Consider the following 22,489-nt stretch of genomic DNA (forward strand, 5'->3'; position numbering starts at 1 on the left):
GTTGGCAGACAAAACATTTACAAAACAAGACGAACCAAAGATGTTTGACGTGTAATGAAGTAACAAAGAGTAATAGATTAATATTTAAATTATACATTTACTATTGAGTCACCAAAAAACACAATTTTCTGGGTAATACAGAATTGTTTTGTTTACAAAATTTGGTAAATCATTCCCATATAGAGCACTTGGGGAAATACCATCATTACTAAAGTTGTTTATAAAACTGGGAAACAATTATTAATAATTTTTCGAGAGACTTCAACGACTTTGTTAGACAGATTTTTTTTATTAAGGAGCCATATTATATCAAACTTTTTTGTTTGATATACTATTAAAAAGACGGCCAACTAATCTGCCCTACAAAGCGAAAGCGCAGTAACTACGCATTTGGTCAAAATTGAGTTAAGGGTTAAAATGGGCTTTGTGAGATTTGTTGTGTCTTGTGACAAAGTCTCCTGGTTAAATTTTGTCCCATTTCAGAGAAATGTGTGTGCCAAAATTGCAGTAACATGTTTGACTGGCTGGTGTAAAAAAACTTTAAAGCCATTTTTCTCAGTTTCAGTGTTTGCGTAGATACTGCACTTAGCCTTTGGAGGGCAGTAATGTTTAATTGTCTAACCTGACGTAATCACCATGGCAACAAATGGCCGAACTACACGGTTATACCAAAGGAAAAAACTACATATCCTAGAATGCAGGATTGTTGTCGCGCTGTTATTGGCTGCCATGGCGTTGACGTCATCATCGCGTAGTAAGCGGACATGAGTTCCGCACTTTGGCGCTGGGCGTCGGGAGTCGTGCGGTTTATCCGCACGGTTCTGTGCGAGACCAGTTAACGGCGCTGACTGGACCCGCCGCCCGTCCATGCGCGCTGCCGTAGCGGCGCTGTTTCCGTGTGTGATCGCGGTGCTCGTGCACTGGTGGTGCTGGTCGGACAGAACCGCTCTGCTGCTGGATTTCGGGTCTGCAGGTATTGTACAGCTAAGTTACAGGATCTCTATTTTCTACTACTGAATGCAGTGGTATATAGAATCACTGATAAAAGTTATTTCTTTTTATTGTTTATGTCTTAATGTTTATACCATTAATCCGTTATGTTTATTTATGTGTAGAGTTTATAGGACTTTTAATCTCAATGCATACAGAACAAATAACTTATGAATATTATGAATGGGTGTTGCCGGAGGGGTTTAAATTAAAATGAATGTGTAAGTTAATGAATGCACATCAGTGTCCAGTTTAAAGGTTTATTGCTTAAATTGATTAAAGAGTGTAAAATACAGCCTGAAGATCTCATTTAAGTTAACTCCAGAACAGATTCAATTTTAATGTTCCTCAGTTGCATGTGGAAAAAGTCTTCTGAATGACTAAATGTATGCAATGTTCAGACTGTAGCAGGACTACTGTCTGTGTATGCACACGTATTATATTTTTATTAATAATATATATTTTACTGTTAGATGACCAGAAGGCTGTGCATGAAGTCTTGGTTGGAGTTTTATCAGCACGACATCACTATGACCACAGACAGGCCATACGAGATACGTGGCTGGGATATCTTAAAACTCATCCTCTGTTCCAGAACCGGTCTGTATCACAAACATAAATCATTCACTCATCATGGATCTTTAAACGTATGGTTCATTAAAACCATTTCACTTCGGACAGACATTGATTTACTTCAGAAGCTTGAGTTATTGAATTTATCATTGACCGGTTGATCTTAGCTTGCTTTTGTACCTTTAGCTTTCTCAAACCATACGAGAATCCTTGTCAATCTCTTGAATAATTTTAGGAGCGCCTCAGGCAAATGCTCATTAAAATTGGAAAAGCATTGCAGATAGCAAAACTTCTCTACTTGTTATTTTGCATATTTTTGTTATGAATAATTGCAAAGTACAATGTGTATGTTGAATGATCTCATTAAAAGCCACAATATTATATTGAGTATTTGATGGATTCGTATGCAACATCACATTAAATCGACTCATTTGGTCATAAAAAACTAATTATAGAATTGCACAAACATTTTAGTTCCTTAGAATTGGATCCCAGGAAAACTAATTAAGCAATAAAGAATAAAATAAATAATAATAATATGATCCTCATATAATGGTAAAGAGATGAGGTAACAAAGAGATATATATATGAAAGGTACTTTGTTTCAGTTTTTAGTGCTGGGCAAAGATTAATCGCAATGAATCGTATACAAATAAAAGTTAATTTTTGCATAATATATATGTGTGTGTGCTGTGTGTAATTATTATTTATATTTAAACAAACAATAAAGAATAAAAGAAATAATAATAATAGGATCCTCATATAATGGTAAAGAGATTATATATATATATTAGGGCTGAGCATAGATTGTTCTAGATTAATGTAATTTTTTGCATAATATATGAGTTTGTGATGTGTGTGTATATATATATATATATATATGTTTTATTTAAAATCGTTTTTTATTTATATAGAATTTAGAATATATAAAAATATAAATAAATATATATACACACATATAAATGTCTCGTAAATACATACATGAATGTGTATGTATTTATATATACATAATAATTACACACAGCACAAACTAGTGCTGGGCAAAGATTAATCGCAATTAATCGCATACAAATAAAAGTTAATTTTTGCATAATATATATGTATGTGTGCTGTGTGTAATTATTATTTAAACACTCACATACACATCTATACATTTCAGAACATTTTTATTTACATCTAATTTTTTTTTAAATGTATATATATATATATATATATATATATAATATAGAATATATAAAAATATAAATAAATATATATACACACATGTAAATGTTTCTTAAATACATATATGAATGTGTGTGTGCTGTGTATTTATGTATACATAATAATTACACACAGCACAAACTTGTATATCATGCTAAAAATCACTTTTATTTTGTATGCGATTAATCGCAATTAATCTTTGCCCAGCACTAGACTTTTTTATATAATTTAATGTTTTTATTATAATTTTAATTTTAAAGTTAACTTTTAATTATTTTATTTATATATCTCTATTATTTCTGGAAACACAAACCTAAATATATGATTCTTTATAAGTTTGGCATCAGTGAAAAACGCTTTACGTAATCTTAAAAAAACAAAAAACAAAAGAAAAGACTTACATTATAACACTTACACTGTGTTGAAGTGTTTTGTGATATTTTATATTCTATAAATTAGTAATTGTTAGAGGCTGTGTGTTATTTTTAAAGGGTGATGGTGAAGTTCATCATTGGTAAATATGGCTGTACTGTTCCTGAGGAAGATCGTGAAGATCCGTATTCCTGCACGCTGCTGAATCTCACGCAGAAGGGTAAATTCATCATCTTACATCAAAATATCTCATACGCCTTATGTGAATGAATTCAGAGTAATCAGTTTTGCTACTCCAGCTACATTTTTACACTATCGTTTAGTTACTGACATAAGAGAGTATAAATGATAGATGTCATTCAGGGTAAGTGGTTTATTTAACAGTACAGTAATTGGCTGTGAGATGTCATGTGACTCACAGGTGTGTTCTCAGTTCAGGTTCATTTGAAGAGTTTTTGAATCTTTTGAATATTGAAAGTGTGGTGATTACAGAAATTGTGTTTATTATAATGACCTCTTGTACGGCATTAAGATCCTTTCTGTGTGAATGTTTCTCATGTCTCTTCTGAAACATCTGCATGCTTATGGTTCTCTCATCCGCATCGCCTTTTAATTGGGTTTTGTCTCAAGGACGAGATGGCGGTGAGAATTTGGGAAAAACTGGAATAACTGGCCCATTTCCCTCTTCTTTGGGTCTTCTTTCAGTCTTGTGTAATAAATGACTGCTTTCTAATGAAGAGAGACTGCCGGTTTTTAAAGGGGCCATGGCATGAAAATCAGACTTTTTCCATGTTTAAGTGTTATGATTGGGTCCCCAGTGCTTCTATCAACTTAGAAAATGTGAAAAAGTTCAACCCAGTAACTTAGTTTTGGTAAACCATTCTCTACAAGCACATGAAAAAATAGGTCGTTGAAATTTGGCTCTCCTTATGATGTCATAAGGAGCTCTTATTATAATAATACCGCCCCTTAATCTGCACTATCCAACCACAGCACTGCCATTTAGTGCAGAGAAAAGCACAATTTGAGTTTAAATTGCAACGAACCACCATCATTGTGATCAGTGTTTGAATTTCATCAGCTCATTTGCATTTAAAAGGACACACCCAAAATGGCACATTTTTGCACAAACCTACAAAGTGGAATGCTATAATAAATGTATATGTTTTTTGAGCTAAAACTTCACATTTGTGCTCTGGGGACACCAAAAATTGTCACCGCAGTGACTCAGCGCGAGTTACTGTAACGATATATCTTAAAAGGTAACACAATGTATCCTTGCTCTCACTTGAAATGTGTCCCCAAATTTAGTCCTTGATTTTAAGGGTATTGGACCTGGAAAGTCCTTGAAAGGTCCTTGAATTTGAAGTTAACTAAGGTGTGGGAACCCTGTAAAATAAAGCAGTCTCATTAGACATGCTGTTTTGATTCTATTGTTAATGTGATGTCACACTGATAAAGCTCCGCCCACTGACTGGTTAATGTGCTTTTTTTAAATGTGCTTGTTAGTGGATTGTTAATGTGGCTGCAGATACTATTGTCTCAGACTGTATTCACAGGAATCAGATTTATTTTTAACCTCATTGTCTGTTGGTAAGGGAGTGAGGAGCTGTAGCTCATTTGCATTTCAAGTTACAGCCAATAAAACAGCTCATTTTTGCTCCCACCCAAATAGGGGCATTTCGGACATGCTATAATAAATGATTTGTGGTGTATTTTTGAGCTTAAACTTCAGAGACACATTCTAGGCACACATGAGATTTAAATTACATATTTTACATCTTACATTTGTGCTCTTTAATTAACCGGTCTTGTTAATTTATCCCTAATTTTGGTTTCAGACTCTGGACAGGAGATGGAGATATTGAGCGTGGCTGACACCTCTTGGTTGGAGCCGTCTGATGTTTCTGCGCTCAGTCTGGATTTTAAAGTTCTCCACGCTGTGGTCATCACCCAGCTTGGTGTGTTTGTCAATGGTCCACAGCAGGACTTCAGAGGCAATGTGACTGTACACTTATTTCAGGTGGACCAGGAGGTAAAGACCACCGCCTTACTGATGTCTGTCTGTGTTTTATTGTCACCTGTAACCTCTACACTTGTGATGGTTAAAGTGTAAAATCTAGTTGATGCATTGTTTGCAAAAAAATGTATCATTACACTGAACCATAGATAGATGTTTATGTCTTGTATTGCAGCATCTTTTTAAAGATTATGATTGCACAATTAAAAGTCGATTCATTTGTTCTTGCCACAAGTGAAGCTTTAAATAGCCTTTCGTCTTTTTTTGTACGTTTTCATCATCGCTGGTTGACATTACTCATTTATTTGATAAATGTACTGGAGATGAACTTACTCTCAGTGATGGGGAGTCAGAGACGATACCGCACAACTGAAAGGATTAGTCGGTTTTCTTAAAAAAATCCAGATAATTTACTCACCATCATATCATCCAAAATGTTGTCTTTCTTTGTTCAGTCAATTAGAAATTATGTTTTTTGAGGAAAACATTCCAGGATTTTTCTCATTTTAATGGACTTTAATGGACCCCAACACTTATTAGTTTTAATGTAGTTTAAAATTGCAGTTTCAAAGGACTCTAAACGATCTCAAATGAGGCATAAGGGTCTTGTCTAGCGAGATGATTGTCATTTTTGGCAAGAGAAGTGGAAATGTGCACTTTTAGGCCACGGCTTCTCGTCTTCCTTTGTCTGTGTGGCGAGCCAGCGCGACCTCACGTAATACGTCATCACGTCAAGAGGTCATGGATGACGTATGCGAAACTACGACCCAATGTTTACAAGTGTGGAGAAAGAGGACCGTTCTGACGTTGTTGTATGTCGATGATACTAATTAATGTCTTTGTGTTAGTTTATTGTTTAAAGTGGTCCGCAAATGTGCGTATTATATATGTAACACGTGACCTTTCCACGACATTACGCAATTACGTGAGGTCGCGCTGGCTTGTCACACAGCCGGAGGACATATTTTTTAGTTTTCTTGCCAAAAATGACAATCGTTTCGCTAGATAAGACCCTTATGCCTCGTTTGCGATCGTTTAGAGTCCTTTGAAACATCAATCTTAAACTGCATTAAAACTGTTAAGTGTTGGGGTCCATTAAAGTCCATTAAAATGAGAAAAATCCTGTCATGTTTTCCTCAAAAAACATAATTTCTTCTCAACTGAGCAAAGAGGGACATCAGCGTTTTGGATGACATGGTGGTGAGTAGGTTGTCTGGATTTTTTCCAGATAAGAAAATGGACTAATCCTTGAAGTCTAATGATGTTTCCTTCATTTCAAAGGGCTGTGATGAGCAAGTTCAATGTTTTATCTTTGTTTAGATTAAATTATAAAACACACAAAGGTTTACATTCTCCAGACCAACGTATGAATATACCGATATAAAGTGTTGTGTTACTTTTATCCTCTGTGTGTTTCATGTGTACAGGAGGCGATCGTGACCGCTCGCTTTAGCACTGTCAGTCCAGGCACTCGTGTGGGTGCCATCTTCTATAAACCTGTGGAGCAATTCATTCTACCCAAGGTCACCAAACAATGCCATCATTTACACAAACCACCTACAAGAAATCTAACCACTATTTAAAACGTATGATGTGGGTTGAATGCAGTGAATGCTGAATATCAAGTGTTGTGGTAATGATCGGTTGCTGTTTCAGTGCTGTAGTTTAGATTGTGATGTGAATCTTTTCTATCTGGTTGTGCAGGGTTTTGAGGGGACTCTTCTCTGGCAGTGTCAAGACCCATCAGGCCTGATGTCTATCAACACATCAACCATACGTCTCAATAACGGTGGAGGAGTTCTCAAGTTTGGATCCGTAAGAGCAATGTTATCTTTTGAATTAAAACTCAAAGAGAATGATGTGTCATACCTACACGACAAGCATTACTAAATGTGATTGCAAAACATAACTACATTTTTGTTTTGGCTTCTAGCAAGACACACTGTGGGCTTGCATTATACAGTAATAGTTCAAAAAACTTGATTTATCTATGACGATGATTGCTATGAGTCCTATCAATGACAGTGGCGGCGACGACTTCTGTTTTCGAGGGCACTTGGTGAGAAGTTCGTCACAACATGTATGTAGCCCGTCATGTGTGTGGTTTGTAATTTCAAAATGTGTGTTCTGCTCATCGAGAGATCCTGTGTGCATCACGTGTTCCGTCAAAACAAGCGCCCGCTGCAGACGCGTCTAAAGGGTTTATTATAAAAGAGACGCTCGCGCTCGCCAGACACTCGCATAATCTCATGCGTAATCAAAGTTTACTGTTAAGGAAGTGTCTTGCGAGTATTTTGTGAACGTTAGCGCCTCTTTTATCATATACGGTTTTGACGCATGTGCAGCAGGCACTTATTTTGACCAAACATGTGATGGTTCACATGACGAAACAAACACATATTTTGAAAACACGAGCAACACACACGGCGCTCCGAACACACATTTTGATTTAGCGCCCCTCGGAAGAGCAGTCACGAGCCACCACTGGACAGTGAGGACTACAGCTCCCATCATTCCTCATTCTTTAAAGGGATAGTTCACACAAAAATAAAATTTTCTCATTCTCATGTTGATCTAAATCTGTATGATTTTTTCTGATGCACACAAAAGAAGATATTTTGATAAATGATGGTAAGCACACACAGCTGAATGTAACCATTTACTTTCATAGAAATATAAACAAATTTGATGAAAATCAATGGGTACCATCAACTGTGTGCTTACCATCATTTTCAAAGTGTCTTCTTCAACACTTCCATAATATTTGTTTTCCTCCTATGGAACTCAATGGTTATGGCAGCTGTGTGCATGCCATCTTTGTCGGAATATTTTGTTTTGTGTTTATCGGAAAGAGAAATTCATCCACTGTAAAAATGATTTTCAAGAAAAAAATTTTTAGTATTTTTGTCTCGTTTTCAGTAAAAATATCAAAAAATTCTTAAATCAAGATGTTTTTTCTTAATGAGCAAAAGGACCCAAGAAAATAAGTCTAGTTTTTAGAACAAAAATATCAAGCTTAAGTGATTTTGTGCATAAAACAAGCAAAATATAAATAAATGCTAATGGGGTAAGCTAATTTTTCTTACATTTTTCTTGAATTTAGTGTTTAAGAAAAATCTTCAAGATTTTTTGCTTACCCCATTGGCAATTTTTTTGCTTGTTTTATGCACAAAATCACTTAAATTTGATATTTTTGGTCCAAAAACTAGACTTATTTTCTTGGGGGTTTTGCTCATTAAGAAAAAGCATCTTAATTTTAGAATTTTTTGATATTTTTACTGAAAACAAGACAAATATACTAAGAATTTTTTTTTCTTGAAAATCAGTTTTTGCAGTGTACAAGTTTAGATCAACATGAGGATGAGAAAACAATAACAGTATTTTCATTTTTGGGTGAACTATCCCTTTAACAGTGTCATCAAGCTGCAGCCATTGTTGTTGTTGTTTAGTGACCTCTAGTGGTAAAAATAATCAATGGCGTTTTTCCTCAGATAGAAGTGGGTACACTGCCTCACAGGACTGCTCTGGGCTTCCCGGGTTTAGGTGGAGGATTTACTTTTTCAGTGTACGGTAAGTCAGGAGCAGTTTCCCGAATAGGGTTTAATCCAGGACTAAACCATAGTTCAGACAAATTACTGGTGTGTATCTTGAGCAGTAGCGGCTCGTGGCTGCTCATCCGAGGGGCGCAAGTTCGGGATATGTGTTCGGAGTGTCAGGTGTGTTGCTTGTGTTTTCAAAGTATGTGTTTGATGCGTAATGTGAACCATGTGCATCACGTGTTTTGTCAAAATAAATCCCGGCTGCACAGTGCACACGCATCAAAACTAAGTGCCTGCTGCAGATGCAAAGAGTTTATAATAAAAGAGTCGCTCGCGTTCTCAAAATACACGCAAGACACTCCCTTAACAGTAAACTCTGATTACACATGAGATTATGCGAGTATCTGGCAAACATACGTTTACTTGACGTGCTGAACACATATTTTGAAATTACGAACCACACACATGACGGGCTACATACATGTTGTGACGAACTTCGCATCGATCCCCCTTGAAAAAAGAAGTCACCGGCCGCTACTGATCTTGAGATAAAACAAATACGCATATAACAAATAATTTTTCAAATACGCCGCACAGTTTTTGCACGTTCCCGCAATTTCAGCGCATAAAATTGCATAAATATCCCACATATTCCATTGCATTTTTTAAGAAAATGTGCCGCAAGAACAATCACAAAAAAACTCATCACAAGTGCATTGTAAAATATATCACACTGCTTCTTGTCTAATGTGCTGGACTTTAACCCATTTATATCTTCTTTGCTATATTGTTGTTCAGCTCTCTGGTTGTGTGTGTCTCTGTCAGATGTGGATGCGTTGTCTGAGCTCTTACGAGGGCGATCGGGACGGCAGCAGATCCGTTCGGCTGAACTCCGAGATGAAGATCAGGCACTGCATCAGGAGAGCATCACACATGGTGATATGGTGTTTGTGGATGTAGTGGACACATACAGGAATGTGCCAGTTAAACTGCTAAAGTTTTACAAATGGTTAGTGCTCACCCAATCACCATCTAGACATCCAGACAATTTCAAGCAGCAAATGTTCAAACACAAATGTTATTCTGTGTCTTCCTCTGGCAGCTGATAGTAATGCTTGCTTCTCGTCACAGTTGTTTTAGATGTGAATCTTCTTTTTAGCTAAAAGAGATGTTAATGGTTTAACATGGACAGGGCGGTGGGAAACGCTGACTTCAGACTGCTGCTGAAGACGGATGATGATTGTTATATCGATGTAGACGCCTTCCTGTTGAAGACCAACCACAGCAGACTAAAGCAAAGTCACCTGTGGTGGGGAAAGTGAGTCAGATGTTCTGCTTTATGTTCTTACATATATTTAATTTGTGAAATTAGATTTGCATTGGTACGTTGTGAGAATGCATTGCTATTCTCAGTTCATTTAAATGATTGAATCCTTTCACTGTTAAATGAGTATAATGACGGTGTTCTTCAGTTTCAGACAGAATTGGGCTGTTGACCGTGTGGGTAAATGGCAGGAACTGGAGTACTCGAGTCCTGCTTACCCAGCGTTTGCATGTGGATCTGGATATGTGGTCTCCAGGGATCTGGTGGAATGGCTGGCCAGCAACGCTGAACATCTGAAGGCCTACCAGGTGCTGTCTGTTTTTCACTTCATAATACTAATCCGTCATCTACACACACAATACAGAACAAAACCTTAACCTGACAATACTTTAGAAAGTGATGTTAAAAAAAGCTTTTATTGAAATCTCTTGTCTTGTTTTCAATAAAAAATATCTAAAAATTCTTAAATTAGGTGTCTTTTTCTTGATGAGAAAAACGACCCAAGAAAATAAGTCTAGTTTTTAGACCAAAAATATCAAAGTGATTTTGTGCATAAAACAAGCAAAAAAATCTGCCAATGGGGTAAGCAAATTTTTCTTGAATTTAGCGTTTAAGAAAAATGTTCAAGATTTTTTGCTTACCCCATTGGCCGATTTTTTTTGCTTGTTTTATGCACAAAATCACTTTGATATTTTTGGTCTAAAAACTAGACTTATTTTCTTGGGGGTTTTGCTCATTAAGAAAAAGCATCTTAATTTAAGAATTTTTTGATATTTTTACTGAAAACAAGACAAAAATACTAAGAATGTTTTTTTCTTGAAAATCATTTTTTTTTTGCAGTGTAGTAGTAAAATACAGCACTAGATTACTAATCAAATATAAGACAGATTTAATATATAGACAACTGACATTAGGCATGTTTGTAGCAGTACTCTTTTCAGGTTTATATGAGTGCATATTAAGCATTAATGTTAAATGTGTGTTAACAGGGTGAAGATGTGAGTATGGGCATTTGGATGTCTGCTGTTGGGCCCAGCAAATATCAGGTGAATAAAACTCAAGAATAAAACCTCATGTATTGCGTAAGCACGACCAAAAAATATATGTACTGAAATATATTTTTGAATATGTTTACAAAGATATATTTTTAACCAATTAATTTTTAGGCCATTTTTTGTTTATTTTGAAATATAAAATATTTATATTATATATATTAATGTCAATCCATATTTATTTTTCAATTTATTTTATTAAGATGCAAACAGAAAATACAGGAAATATGTACAAAAAATAAAACATTAAATTTACTGGACTAAATGTCTTCTTTAGGCATCATCTGTGTTTAGTGTGACAAATAACGCTAAAGTAAAAAGACTAATTGTTTTAAAATTACAATTTAGGATTTAATTTCATTTAAGTTTAAGAGAGATTCTGCAGTTGCCTACAACTGCTCAAATGGAAGGCGAGTTTACCCTAAAAACTTGACACATTAGTTTAATATATTAATATTAATATTAATATATATATATATATATATATATATATATATATTTTTTAAAGCATTTATATATACGTCACTTTGTATGTAACAAACCTTTAACACAACAGTTTTTAATTCAACTCATTTTGTACATACATCTACTTTATACATTTTATAGAAACTTTTAGAACCTGTATTTTGGCCAAGAAATTTTTTTTTTTAGCCTTATGAGTTTTAAAATATGAAATGTATTTGTTGCCCCTGAAATACATTTTGAAATATACTGTATGTTAATATATGAAGGTTAAAATGAAATATTTTTTTCAAATGTATTTAATTAAGCTTTTATTTCTACAAAATGTATTAAGCATAATTTAAAACATATTTTGGGCCAGAGAAATGTATTTTTTTGCCATTTGGGCTTGGACATTGCAAATGATAAATAGTTTTTTGTGGATCATATATACACATTCGACATGATTGTGTTCTCTGTATTATATTATTAAAGTAACAGTGGTGTTTGATTGTCTGTCTGCAGGACTCAGGTTGGTTATGTGAGAAGGATTGTTATGTTGATATGCTATCATCTCCACAACACTCCGCTCAAGAGTTGCATTCCCTTTGGGAGAGAAAGAAAAGGTGCGGGGATCCCTGCGGTTGTGCCCGGGGTGACCAATGATTGGACACGAGATGCCCGTCTTACTGCTGCATGTTTCACCTGTTAGATGTGTGAATGACTGATGACTTTTTGTTTTCTCTTTCATTCAAATTCTGGTTTGATGAGCCCTAGGATATTTTCACACTTCAAATCTCTTTCATTGTTCCTGTTCACATTTTGACTTTGTAGATCCACTATAAGATTTCACACAAAACAGCATTTGCAAAATGACAAAGCAGCTTTTATCTTCATCTCTTTTTCTCTCTGTGACTGTGTGCTTTTTATTTTTTTGCTGAAAGTGTCAACACTGTTACACCAAACCTTTCATTATTATTTCATTACAACAGTAAATTAATATATTATAACAGATTGCAAATGTGTCTGTTTTATTTATAAAATTGTTACTTTGTTCTAAAAAAAAAAAACACAACGAACTATACAACTATATAAGAAATGTAGTTACATAACCTCAAAATAGATGAGAAATGCTTTTTCTTCAGCGCATCTATCGACTGCTCAGTCCCACAAGACTGTCTGCAAAAACCCTTTATCTATTTCTGCAGGTTATTCTTGTGCTTTAAGTTCAGATGGTCCAGGAACAGCTGAAACTATTCTTAGCAATGCAGTCCTCTACTTAACCCCTTCAGATCCTGCGTTCACTGGAATGGACATCACATGGTTTGTGGTACAAACCAATACAAATGCTGGTCAACCAATCAAAATAAGGCAAACTGAAAAACACCTGAAAAATCACGTTTGAAATCAACATCTTTGCTCAAATACAATCTATTATTACATTTAAAAAGTCAAACATATAGAAATAATAGACTGGAAATTTAAAGTTTGTTTGCATGCCATCAATCTTACATGCTTGGCCTTTTGGAGATTTGAAGGGATTAATTATTGCTTGGAGATTGCTAAACTGTTTTGAGTGGTTAGTAGGGTATTGCTAAGACATTCTTGGTGGTTGCTATGGCGTTACTAAAATTAGTAAAGCATTTATCTTATACCTTCTGTCAGTCAGCGTCGTAGCCACTGCAGGGGACGGGGTTGACGAGATTAACTCCGCCCACTATGACGAAAAATCCACCAAATTGATAAGTTTTATTTACGCAAGTATTTATTCAAGTTTTGATTTATTTATTTAATGCAATTACAAATATCATTATAACAAATACTAAAATAAATAAAAGGTGTTTTTGGATAATGTTTAATAAGTTCGATTGACATCCGTGTTTTTCCGTGTCTGCGAGTTCACTTTCGTGTTATAAAATCTGCTGGCCACCAGCGATGTTTAAGATAAACATAAAACATTACTTGTAAAAAAAACTTAGCAGTTATTTGAAGAGAGGTTCTCTCCGTCATCATCCTCCGTGGGTAGAAGCGCAGAGCAGGTAAGCACGTTTATTACGTCCGCGTGGCACATATTATATGGTGAAAGCTTTCAGAGCTCGTGCTGTTACATGGACGTTGCTTGATTTCACATAACTGACGAAAGTTCATGTTTTTCTCTTTTTAAAAGTTTTGCAACCGTGATTAAGTGTTGTTAAAGATTATTCGTAGATTTTTTTTTAACTAATTAGTACAATTGATTATTGTTAGGGATTCGGATTCGACAATAAATGCCGAGTGAGTGTGTGTAACACCTCTAACTACACTTGTTTAATGTTTTAAAGAAGTTTAATAGACACATTTCTTGTAAAGATCAACAGTAAAGTACCTTACTTATTTATTCCATTTTGCATGGAATTATTTACTCATAAAATAATTCAAATGTTTGATTTGAAACAGTTTAATATGCACAAAGTCATATTAATATGCACAGGTTTGTGGTTGGTTAAAAACTCCAGCATCTGTATTTACTCTAAAACAATAAACGTACTTGTGAAATTAATCTCCATTTAATAAATGGTAAAATTAAATTATGTCTCAAGCCATGGAGCATGACATAGTAAATATTAATATACAGATACATTAAAGAGTCACCTACAGAATTTAACTATAATATTTTATTAAATAAGCATATAGCAGTGTTTTTGCATTGCATGTGCTAAACTTTACAGCGTTCGTGCTATATTTTCACTTTAAGACGTTTTAAAGCAAATGAAAGATAAATATTAAAGTCACAACAGCAATCGAAATCTGGTAAAATGTAAAAAGACATACTGCATGTACTTCAGGAGTGTTAAAGGGTTTCTTTGCACATCATCACTCATTAATGTGAAGCCACGCGTGTAAATAAGGCCTCAACTCTACTACAGTAATAAAAAGATTTGGTTTTAATCTGATGACACATTTTTTTAAGAACCTAAAGCATGGGCACAATACGGTTTATATGGTAATGTATTATTAAATCAAAAAAGGCAAACATGTATTTTAAAATGGCCAGATATAACTTAATTTATTGAAAATATGACCAGGTAAGAAACTTCAACACAAAGTTAAAAGGTTTTGACCTCATTTCTTATAATTTTGGGGTGCAATGTGGCCCAGAAATGTGAGTGATTCATAATGCAAGTTATAATAAATGTTTGTAGTAGTTTCAGGTATTCAGGTATATCAGTTTCTGGATGTTTGACAGGTTACAGATGATAGTTATACTGTAAATGAAGTATTTTTGGTTTCACAAACCCTCAAATACAAATGCTAACAATCAAAGACAGACAAAAGATGATTTTTTTATAGTGTATTGTCAGAAAGCAAACTGCCTTCAGGCCAAATAATGCAGGTCAAAAAATAACCACTAACTCATACAAAAAGTTCAAGGTTTCAGGAATCTATAGGTGCGCACACGATTGACACGGGGTCATAGATTTGCTTGGCTGTCTGAACTTCCACTTCCAGGATCTTCAGATTGTCCGACTGAACTTTTGACTTCAGGCTCTTTGTACATCCGACTCAGATGCTTCACCAAGCCCTCAAGTTCTGGATTTCCTCCCAGGTCCACGATCAGCCGGTACGCTTCAGCTTCCAGATCCTTAAGGGTCTGCCGGGTGTACGCGAACGATCCCACTTTCTCCAGATAGTCGACGCAGTAACGTTTGATATCCATATTTTCGGTACGCTGACGCAAAATGTTCTGCACCTGCGTGCTCTCTGGATGCGAGCAGATGGCGTGTATGGTAGGAAAGGAGAACTTTCCCTCCGTCAGGTCTTCGCAGAAGCTCTTGTTGGCGCTGTACTCTTGCGAGTTCAGGTTGGCGTAGTCGTCGCGTATCTGAAAGAAAAGACCCAGAGTGTCCAAAAGAGGTTTGAGATCTCGTTTCCAATCGGAGAAGAGCTGCATGAGTCCCACGGCGAGACCGAACAAGCCGCCGGTTTTCTGCAGCACCATGGCGCGGTACTCGGACTCGCTGGGACAGGTGTAGGTGTCACGCCAGTGGATGTCAAGGCCTTGGCCGCGGTGCAGCTCTAGTAGCTGACGGGTGAAGACGCGCACTGCCTCCGGGTGATCTAACATCAGCACCTTTTCCAGACCCAAGAAGTAGACGTAGTTGGCCGAGTTGATGACGGACGGGATGCCGTAGATGCTGTGAGCGACCGGGAAACCACGTCGCAGTTTGGAGCTATCTTCAATGTCATCTATCAGCAGACTGGCGTTGTGAAGCATTTCAGTCACCTCAATGATAACCTGTGGATGAAAAAGACATTAGATTTTAGTCTCCACAAACCTAAAAATGCAACAGAATACTTTTACACTAGGGATTAGTAAAAAGTCCTTGGGGCAGTTTCTCAGAAAGAGTATGGAAATACACAGAAAGCTGTACTGCAGATAATGAACAGTAGAGGGCAGCAGTTTACCATACAGCACTTGTATCTCAATGTGTCTGTATTTTTTGGAGGGGTTCATCTACAGGGTGTGTCGGACATAAAGACTAAATCAATAACATCTCTGTATCTTTGGCAAAGGTTTACGTGACCGAACCTCATAGACTGAAGACAATAACCTGGATCACAACCAGATAATGAATTCGATTCGTATGTTTTCATGGATTAGTGACGCTGTGTCCTAAGCATTCGTTCAACATCTCTTTAATAAATAAACTTTGACAGCTTTAATATTTATCTGCCTCTGGCGTGAAGCACAGATCAGAGGATTTAATGAGCAACAGTATTCACATCTGTTGTACTCTATGCAGTTCACCTGTCATATAACATAAAATCACAGATATATTGATATTCAGCACAAGTGTGAGTGCATGTGGTATTTCTTTTACACAATGTAATCAGGTATTATTTAGTTTTGCTTTAAAAAAGGGAAATTAAAACATGAGTACACACATATCAGTTAATTTTATGCAATAAAAAATTACATTTGCACCATTTTTATGAAAGTTAAGACTGAATGGACCTGAATAAGTCAAAATGTTGTAACCGCTAATTGTGCCAAAGAATGAGAAATGTTACATTTTATCCATCTTGATGGCATGTGCGTAATAAAAGTATTTTTTTGCGTTTTTGTAATATTTGTCCTGACATATGCTGAAAACAGCTCCGTTTTCTAAATGAAGAGTTTGGTTCCAAAACGCAATAAATCCATTTTGACAAATTTTGGTAAAAACGTGTTAGAAAGTGACAAGATGAAAACCACTATTTTCTGTTACAAACTTTCACATAGCACCTTTAGGTTATAAAAACATAAAAAATTCAAATCCATAACATGATTTTTAAAGATTTATTATAAAAACGAATTTTTTTCCACAAAATGCAATAAATCTATTGAATCAATAGCCTATATAAATGTGCATTCATCTTTGCCATGTTATATTCATTTAGTTGAACAGTTGTACACACTGATTAAAAAAAATAAACATTAATGTCATTAATCAAAACACTTAATCATATTAGGAAAAACACTGTCATTGCTGCGGTTATACTTGTCGCTTAGCATTTTTCACAGCGATCAGCTGTAAAATGTTTTGGTACTGCTCGATTTTCGTTGACTTTTGAGTAAAATAATGTAAAGTTTTTCATAAGATCCCCTGGGGTCAATGTGTTAGCATGAGAAACTTGATGCTGTCGGGAGATAAGCACCAGTCTCCCGAGTGCTTCGCGTAAATTATTAGATGTTGATGGCTTACGTTTCTTTCCCGTCACAGAAAACCACCACAGGTTTATCAATGCAATTAAAGTAACATTTTGTTTTGTTTGTTGATCACGAAGTACAAAGTAGATGAGGAAAACTAGGATTCCATGTACTCAGCGCGCCGCCATGTTTGTTTACATTGCGTGAATGGCGCGCTGTAATTTCTGGAATGGATTTATTGCGTTCTGTAAAAAAGGGGGAGTGGCGTTTATTGCATTTTGGGAAAAAAGGGAGAAAAGATGACAGAATAACACGGCGGATATTGGATTTTGCGTAAAATTAAGAATTTACTTTTTAATACTGACCTGATATAATACTGATTTGGGCAGTAACTATTTTTTTCAAAAATGGCGTTTATCGCGTTTTGGAACCAAACTCTTCAAATAATCTTTGACAAATGATGTAAAAATGTAAAAAAAAAAAATCACACTAAACTAGATGTTTATGAATATTTATATTTAATTAAAAAGTTACACTAATTAACAATTAACAAAGATCGGTTACACCACATTTTTCAATTATCCCCCAAATATTTTCAAAATAAAAAAACTGAAATTTTAGACTTGGTCTTCAAAAAAGAGAATGTATACAAGTAATAGTCATTTTATCATGTAAAATTCACTTACATCTACTCATGTAAAGCTGCTTTGAAACAATTAACAATTGTGAAAAGCGCTATATAAATAAAATTGAATTGAATTAAATTTGTAAGAAGGAAATTAACTTAATAATTTTGTGTTGAAGCTAATGATTTTATTATTAAACATAACTATCTAGGCAGTGGACTCGTAGGTCCCAGCAGCATGCTTGCATGGGACTGCATTTGGTGAGTATAATTTGAATTTAAACCAAAGAGTATAGAAGCCCAAGAGGCGAAACTCAATAGAACGCTCCATAGCAACAGTTGCCTCCATGACGTGACGGTGCGGCCGCCATTATGGACTGAAAACTGAAGGAAAACGCCGAAAAATGATGAGAGTCAATGGCACTGAACCAACTTAACATAACAAAAACTTGGCATAACTTATTTTTTTTTCTGGTCGTCATATCTAAATACGAAAACAACGTGGTTATGCATGGCCTAATTCTCCTTAGGAAAATAGTATTTTGGGACAAAATATTACTATAAATGTACGATAAGACTACTATAGAAATACTATAGCGGCTCTAGGATATTATAGAGGTGTTACAGAACATAACATACTTCTGTGATGTTCTAATACCTCTATAATATTTTAAAGCTGCTATAGTATTTCTATAGTAGTCTTATCGTACTTCTATAGTATGTACCAAATTACTATAGTATTCCTATAAGATTACTATTCTATTTTGTCCAAAAATACTATAAGATTCCTATAGTACTTTTTCGTAAGGGTATGTCCCCCACCGAATCGGCTTCATTAGCCTACCACTTACGGTTTGCAAAGACACAATTATAAAATTACTGCAAACCTTTAATCTATCAATATTTATGTTCTATTATGCATTTTCCTTGTTATATGAATAACAGAAATTCATGAAATAATATATAGGCAGACACACAGTAATAAGATATTTATTCAAATGTTGATTTTGAAATGAGTGAACATCACCATATATATGATTTGGAAAAATAAATAAATAAAATTATAAATGAACATTTCTTAAGAGTTAATCTTTTACATAGAATATCACAAAAATATTAACAAGTTTCTGGTGGACTGATAATTTTTGCAATTAATTGCAGAACACTGCTTGCGTTTTAACCACTTGCTCATATTCACAGTTGTAAGGCGCGCTAACGATTTCAGCAGCTTACAGTCCATAATGGCGGCCGTGGCTCCGCAGCGCCATCTACAGACTGTTACCCATAACACAACAGAGTTTCGCCTCTTGGGCTTCTATACTCTTTGTTTAAACTCTATTTTATGTGTTTTTAACTAAAAAGAAGGACTTGTTAGTGTTTAATGTTCATTTATCTTCGAGATTTGGTAGAGTTTCTATTTCTTCTTTGAGTTTTGTAGTTACCATTGTTCAAAAGACTGGTGCTTGTGCATAGACTGCATACTGAAGTATGTTGCTCTTTAAAGCTGCCCAAACGAAACTAAGTGGGTACGTTGATTGAATAAACGTTTCGTGTCCTCATCTCACGGAATAAAAGAACAAACCATAAATAATATAATAATAATAAAATTAATTAAGAAATCAGAAGACATTAACTACAATTTTTTTCATTTAAATGGTGCCTATTTTAATTAAGTCTGTGTATAATATGCCAATATTTTATACATTGGTTGTACTTAATTTATTTGCTTTTTCTTAAAATGCTACTTTTAATATTTTCGCATTAATTGAAATCCATATTAATCCATATTCTTAAGTTGTCCTTACTCAAAATATCAGTAAGTTTAATAAACTTTTCAAAAAGTAGTTGGAAAATGTTACCTTAAAGGAACAGTATGTAAGAAATGTATATAAATTAATCATAAAATGGCCCTGATATGTCACTAGACATTAAGAAATCATTTTCATTTCAAATACTTATATCAATGACAACAGTGGTCTGGCCAGGATATTGTCATTTAAAAAGTGTTGCAGCCCTCAACTGATGTTTATGTTGTCATGTTGTGTATTGGCCACCAGTTGTGTGATTGCAGTACCAGTTTTAACCACAATCCTACATACTGTTCCTTTAATTTTATTGAGCTAGATCCAAGTAACATTTTTACAGTGTACATTTAATTTATCCATACAGACACAAAAAAATTTACGTCATGTCATTGACCCATTTACAGATGACATTACAATCAGATTATGAAAAGCATACATTTAATTTGTAAGAGCATCGGTTGCCTTTGCATATAGTACAGGAACCGCAAATTTGAGGCATATATACACATATTACTCTACGTTCATATGCATTACACATGTCAGTGTAAATAGGTCATTTAAACTACATTATGCAAATAGGCCCTGAGCAGGTCTCTGTGTGTGCAGTATTATTAAAACATTACAAATGAAAGGACTTGAGTAAAAACCGTGAATGAAGACAGAAATCTGAATCTTTAGTAGTTGCACACACTTGCTCACATACACACACATTATAAGTGCACTGATAGAGAACATATGGCGACCAGAGGGGGAGGTTGGGTTATGTATTCACTTGTTAAAGTAATCATTGATGACACCAGCGCTGGAGGAGGGTCGAGCCCTCGGGGTCCACCGACAGCTGAGAGGAGGGAGGGGCCGAACAGTGCAGTGTCAGAGCTTTAAACATGACCTCAGCTGATCCCATGCGTTCAATGCACATGACTACAAACATTCTTTAACACACATACAATACTTGTTAGGTTTTCACATCTAATCACAGGTTTAACATCAGTAAAATGTTAAGTCAGTACATTCTTTTTTAGTTTTGAAGGAAGTAGTTGAATTTGTAGTTAACATTGCTTAATAATTTTTACTACATGTCTTGCTTAAAGGATTAGTCAATTTTCTTCAAAAAATCCAGAAAATTTACTCACCACCATGTCACCCAAAATGCCGAGGTCCCTCCCTGCTCAGTCGAGAAGAGTAAAACATTCCAGGATTTTTCTCATTCTAATGGTCATTAAAACTCAACGTAGCCTCAAAAGACTCCAAACGATTCCAAATGAGGCATAAGGGTCTTATCTAGCGAAACGATTGTCATTTTCGGCAAGAAAAATTAAATGTATGCACTTTTAAACCACAACTTCACCTTTCGGCTGTATGACGAGCCAGCGCGACCTCACGTAATTTCGTAATGATGTGGAAAGGTCACGTGTTACATATATGAAACGCACATTTGCCGACCATTTTAAGCAATAAACTGACACAAAGACATTAATTAGTATCATTTGACATACAACGTCTTTCTCCACACTTGTTAACACTGGGGTGTAGTTTCGCATACGTCATCCGTGACCTCTTGACGTAATGACGTATTATGTGAGGTATTATGTGAGGTCGCGATGGCACGTCACACGACCAAAGGGAAAACGAAAAGTTGTGGTTTAAAAATGCAAATTTTTCACTTGTCCTGCCAAAAATGACAATCGTTTCGCCAAATAAGACCCCCATGCCTCATTTGAGATCGTTTAGTTAGATCGAGTCCTCTGAAACTGCAATTTTGAACTGCATTGAAAGTGTTGGGGTCCATTAAAATGAGAAAAATCCTGGAAGGATTTTATCAAAAAACAATTTCTTCTCGACTGAACAAAGAAAGACATCAACATTTTGGATGACATGGTGGTGAGTAAATTATCTGGATTTTTTTAAAGAAAATGGACTAATCCTCTAAGTTAAGTTTTAATAAAGAAGACAATATTAAAACACACTAAGAAACTGGACAGAAAATAATTCCTTACAAATTTCAATTTCATAAGATGTTATACCTACAGACACTTAAATCCAAAACAATCAAGTTATACATTTATATCAGTTTGTGTGTTCTGTGGGAATCAAACCCATGCAACATACTGTATGTTACATAAGTAACAAAACTGTATCTCTCAACATAAAAACATAACCACCGTACTACCCAAATGGCCACCAGGTGGCATCAGTATTGGCATCTACTTCAATGAAGGTGAATGTAGGGAAACAAAATCTTCCAGCAGAGATGGAGCTGTGTCTGCAGTGTTGTGGGCAGCAGATCAGAGACTGAAAACCCAGCGAGTTAATCTTAGCAAGTGAGGAACAAGAGCTACTCGATAAACCCCTCAACAAGTCAAAAGCACGTTTACAATCAAACGTAAGACAGAATAATGCAAGCTGCTAGAAAAGTGTTGGTATGGGCTGCTGGGTACATAGCCAAAAACGTACATATATTCATCCTGAAAAGGTTTATTATTACAGCGAGATGTTGTCCATCAGTTCCACTGCAGACCCAATAGAGCCGTGTGAATACATAATACATTAAATACTGTACACGCCTCTGTATGCTTCTGTAATAAGATAAATAAAACATCTGGAAGGAACTGCAAACAGAGCAAAAACACAACGTTGATAGATTATTATTAAATTTGTCAGCTTTCATGAAGCCTTGTATATGACATCATCAAGCTTGTTAAAAATGGCACGCACTGCAAAAAAAGCCTGTGTATTTCATTGTCGTTTCCCTGTTATCCAGTAAACATCCTTTAAGATGAAGCGTGTCATTTCTGCACCACTAGCACAGTTACAAAAATAGAGATTTTTTTCTAAACAGACGCACCGACAAAGCATGTTTGTGCAAAGAAAGAA

The 22,489-nt window shown here is 35.3% G+C and overlaps 2 protein-coding genes across 3 annotated transcripts in view; one reads left to right on the forward strand and one right to left on the reverse strand.

Annotated features, from left to right (window-relative positions):
* Window positions 1-674: 674 nt before the first annotated feature.
* Window positions 675-12,528, forward strand: b3galnt2 (beta-1,3-N-acetylgalactosaminyltransferase 2). The gene is made up of 12 exons (XM_055169458.2): window positions 675-973; window positions 1,464-1,590; window positions 3,258-3,358; window positions 4,980-5,173; window positions 6,586-6,681; window positions 6,863-6,973; window positions 8,650-8,728; window positions 9,523-9,706; window positions 9,890-10,015; window positions 10,170-10,329; window positions 11,011-11,067; window positions 12,040-12,528. The coding sequence occupies exons 1-12, from the start codon at window positions 868-870 to the stop codon at window positions 12,178-12,180; spliced, it is 1,482 nt and encodes a 493-aa protein (XP_055025433.2). The 5' UTR covers window positions 675-867; the 3' UTR covers window positions 12,181-12,528.
* Window positions 12,529-14,533: 2,005 nt separating this feature from the next.
* Window positions 14,534-22,489, reverse strand: part of ggps1 (geranylgeranyl diphosphate synthase 1) — a 33,244-nt gene continuing 25,288 nt past the window's right edge. For both annotated transcript variants that reach the window (XM_055169306.2, XM_055169307.2), the window contains exon 4: window positions 14,534-15,790. In XM_055169306.2, coding sequence (XP_055025281.2) covers window positions 14,966-15,790 — 825 coding nt within the window. In that variant the 3' untranslated portion in view covers window positions 14,534-14,965. The remainder of the gene's footprint in view (window positions 15,791-22,489) is intronic.

The sequence above is a fragment of the Misgurnus anguillicaudatus genome, chromosome 11 (assembly GCF_027580225.2).
Source record: "Misgurnus anguillicaudatus chromosome 11, ASM2758022v2, whole genome shotgun sequence".
In the NCBI taxonomy this organism is placed as follows: Eukaryota; Metazoa; Chordata; class Actinopteri; order Cypriniformes; family Cobitidae; genus Misgurnus; species Misgurnus anguillicaudatus.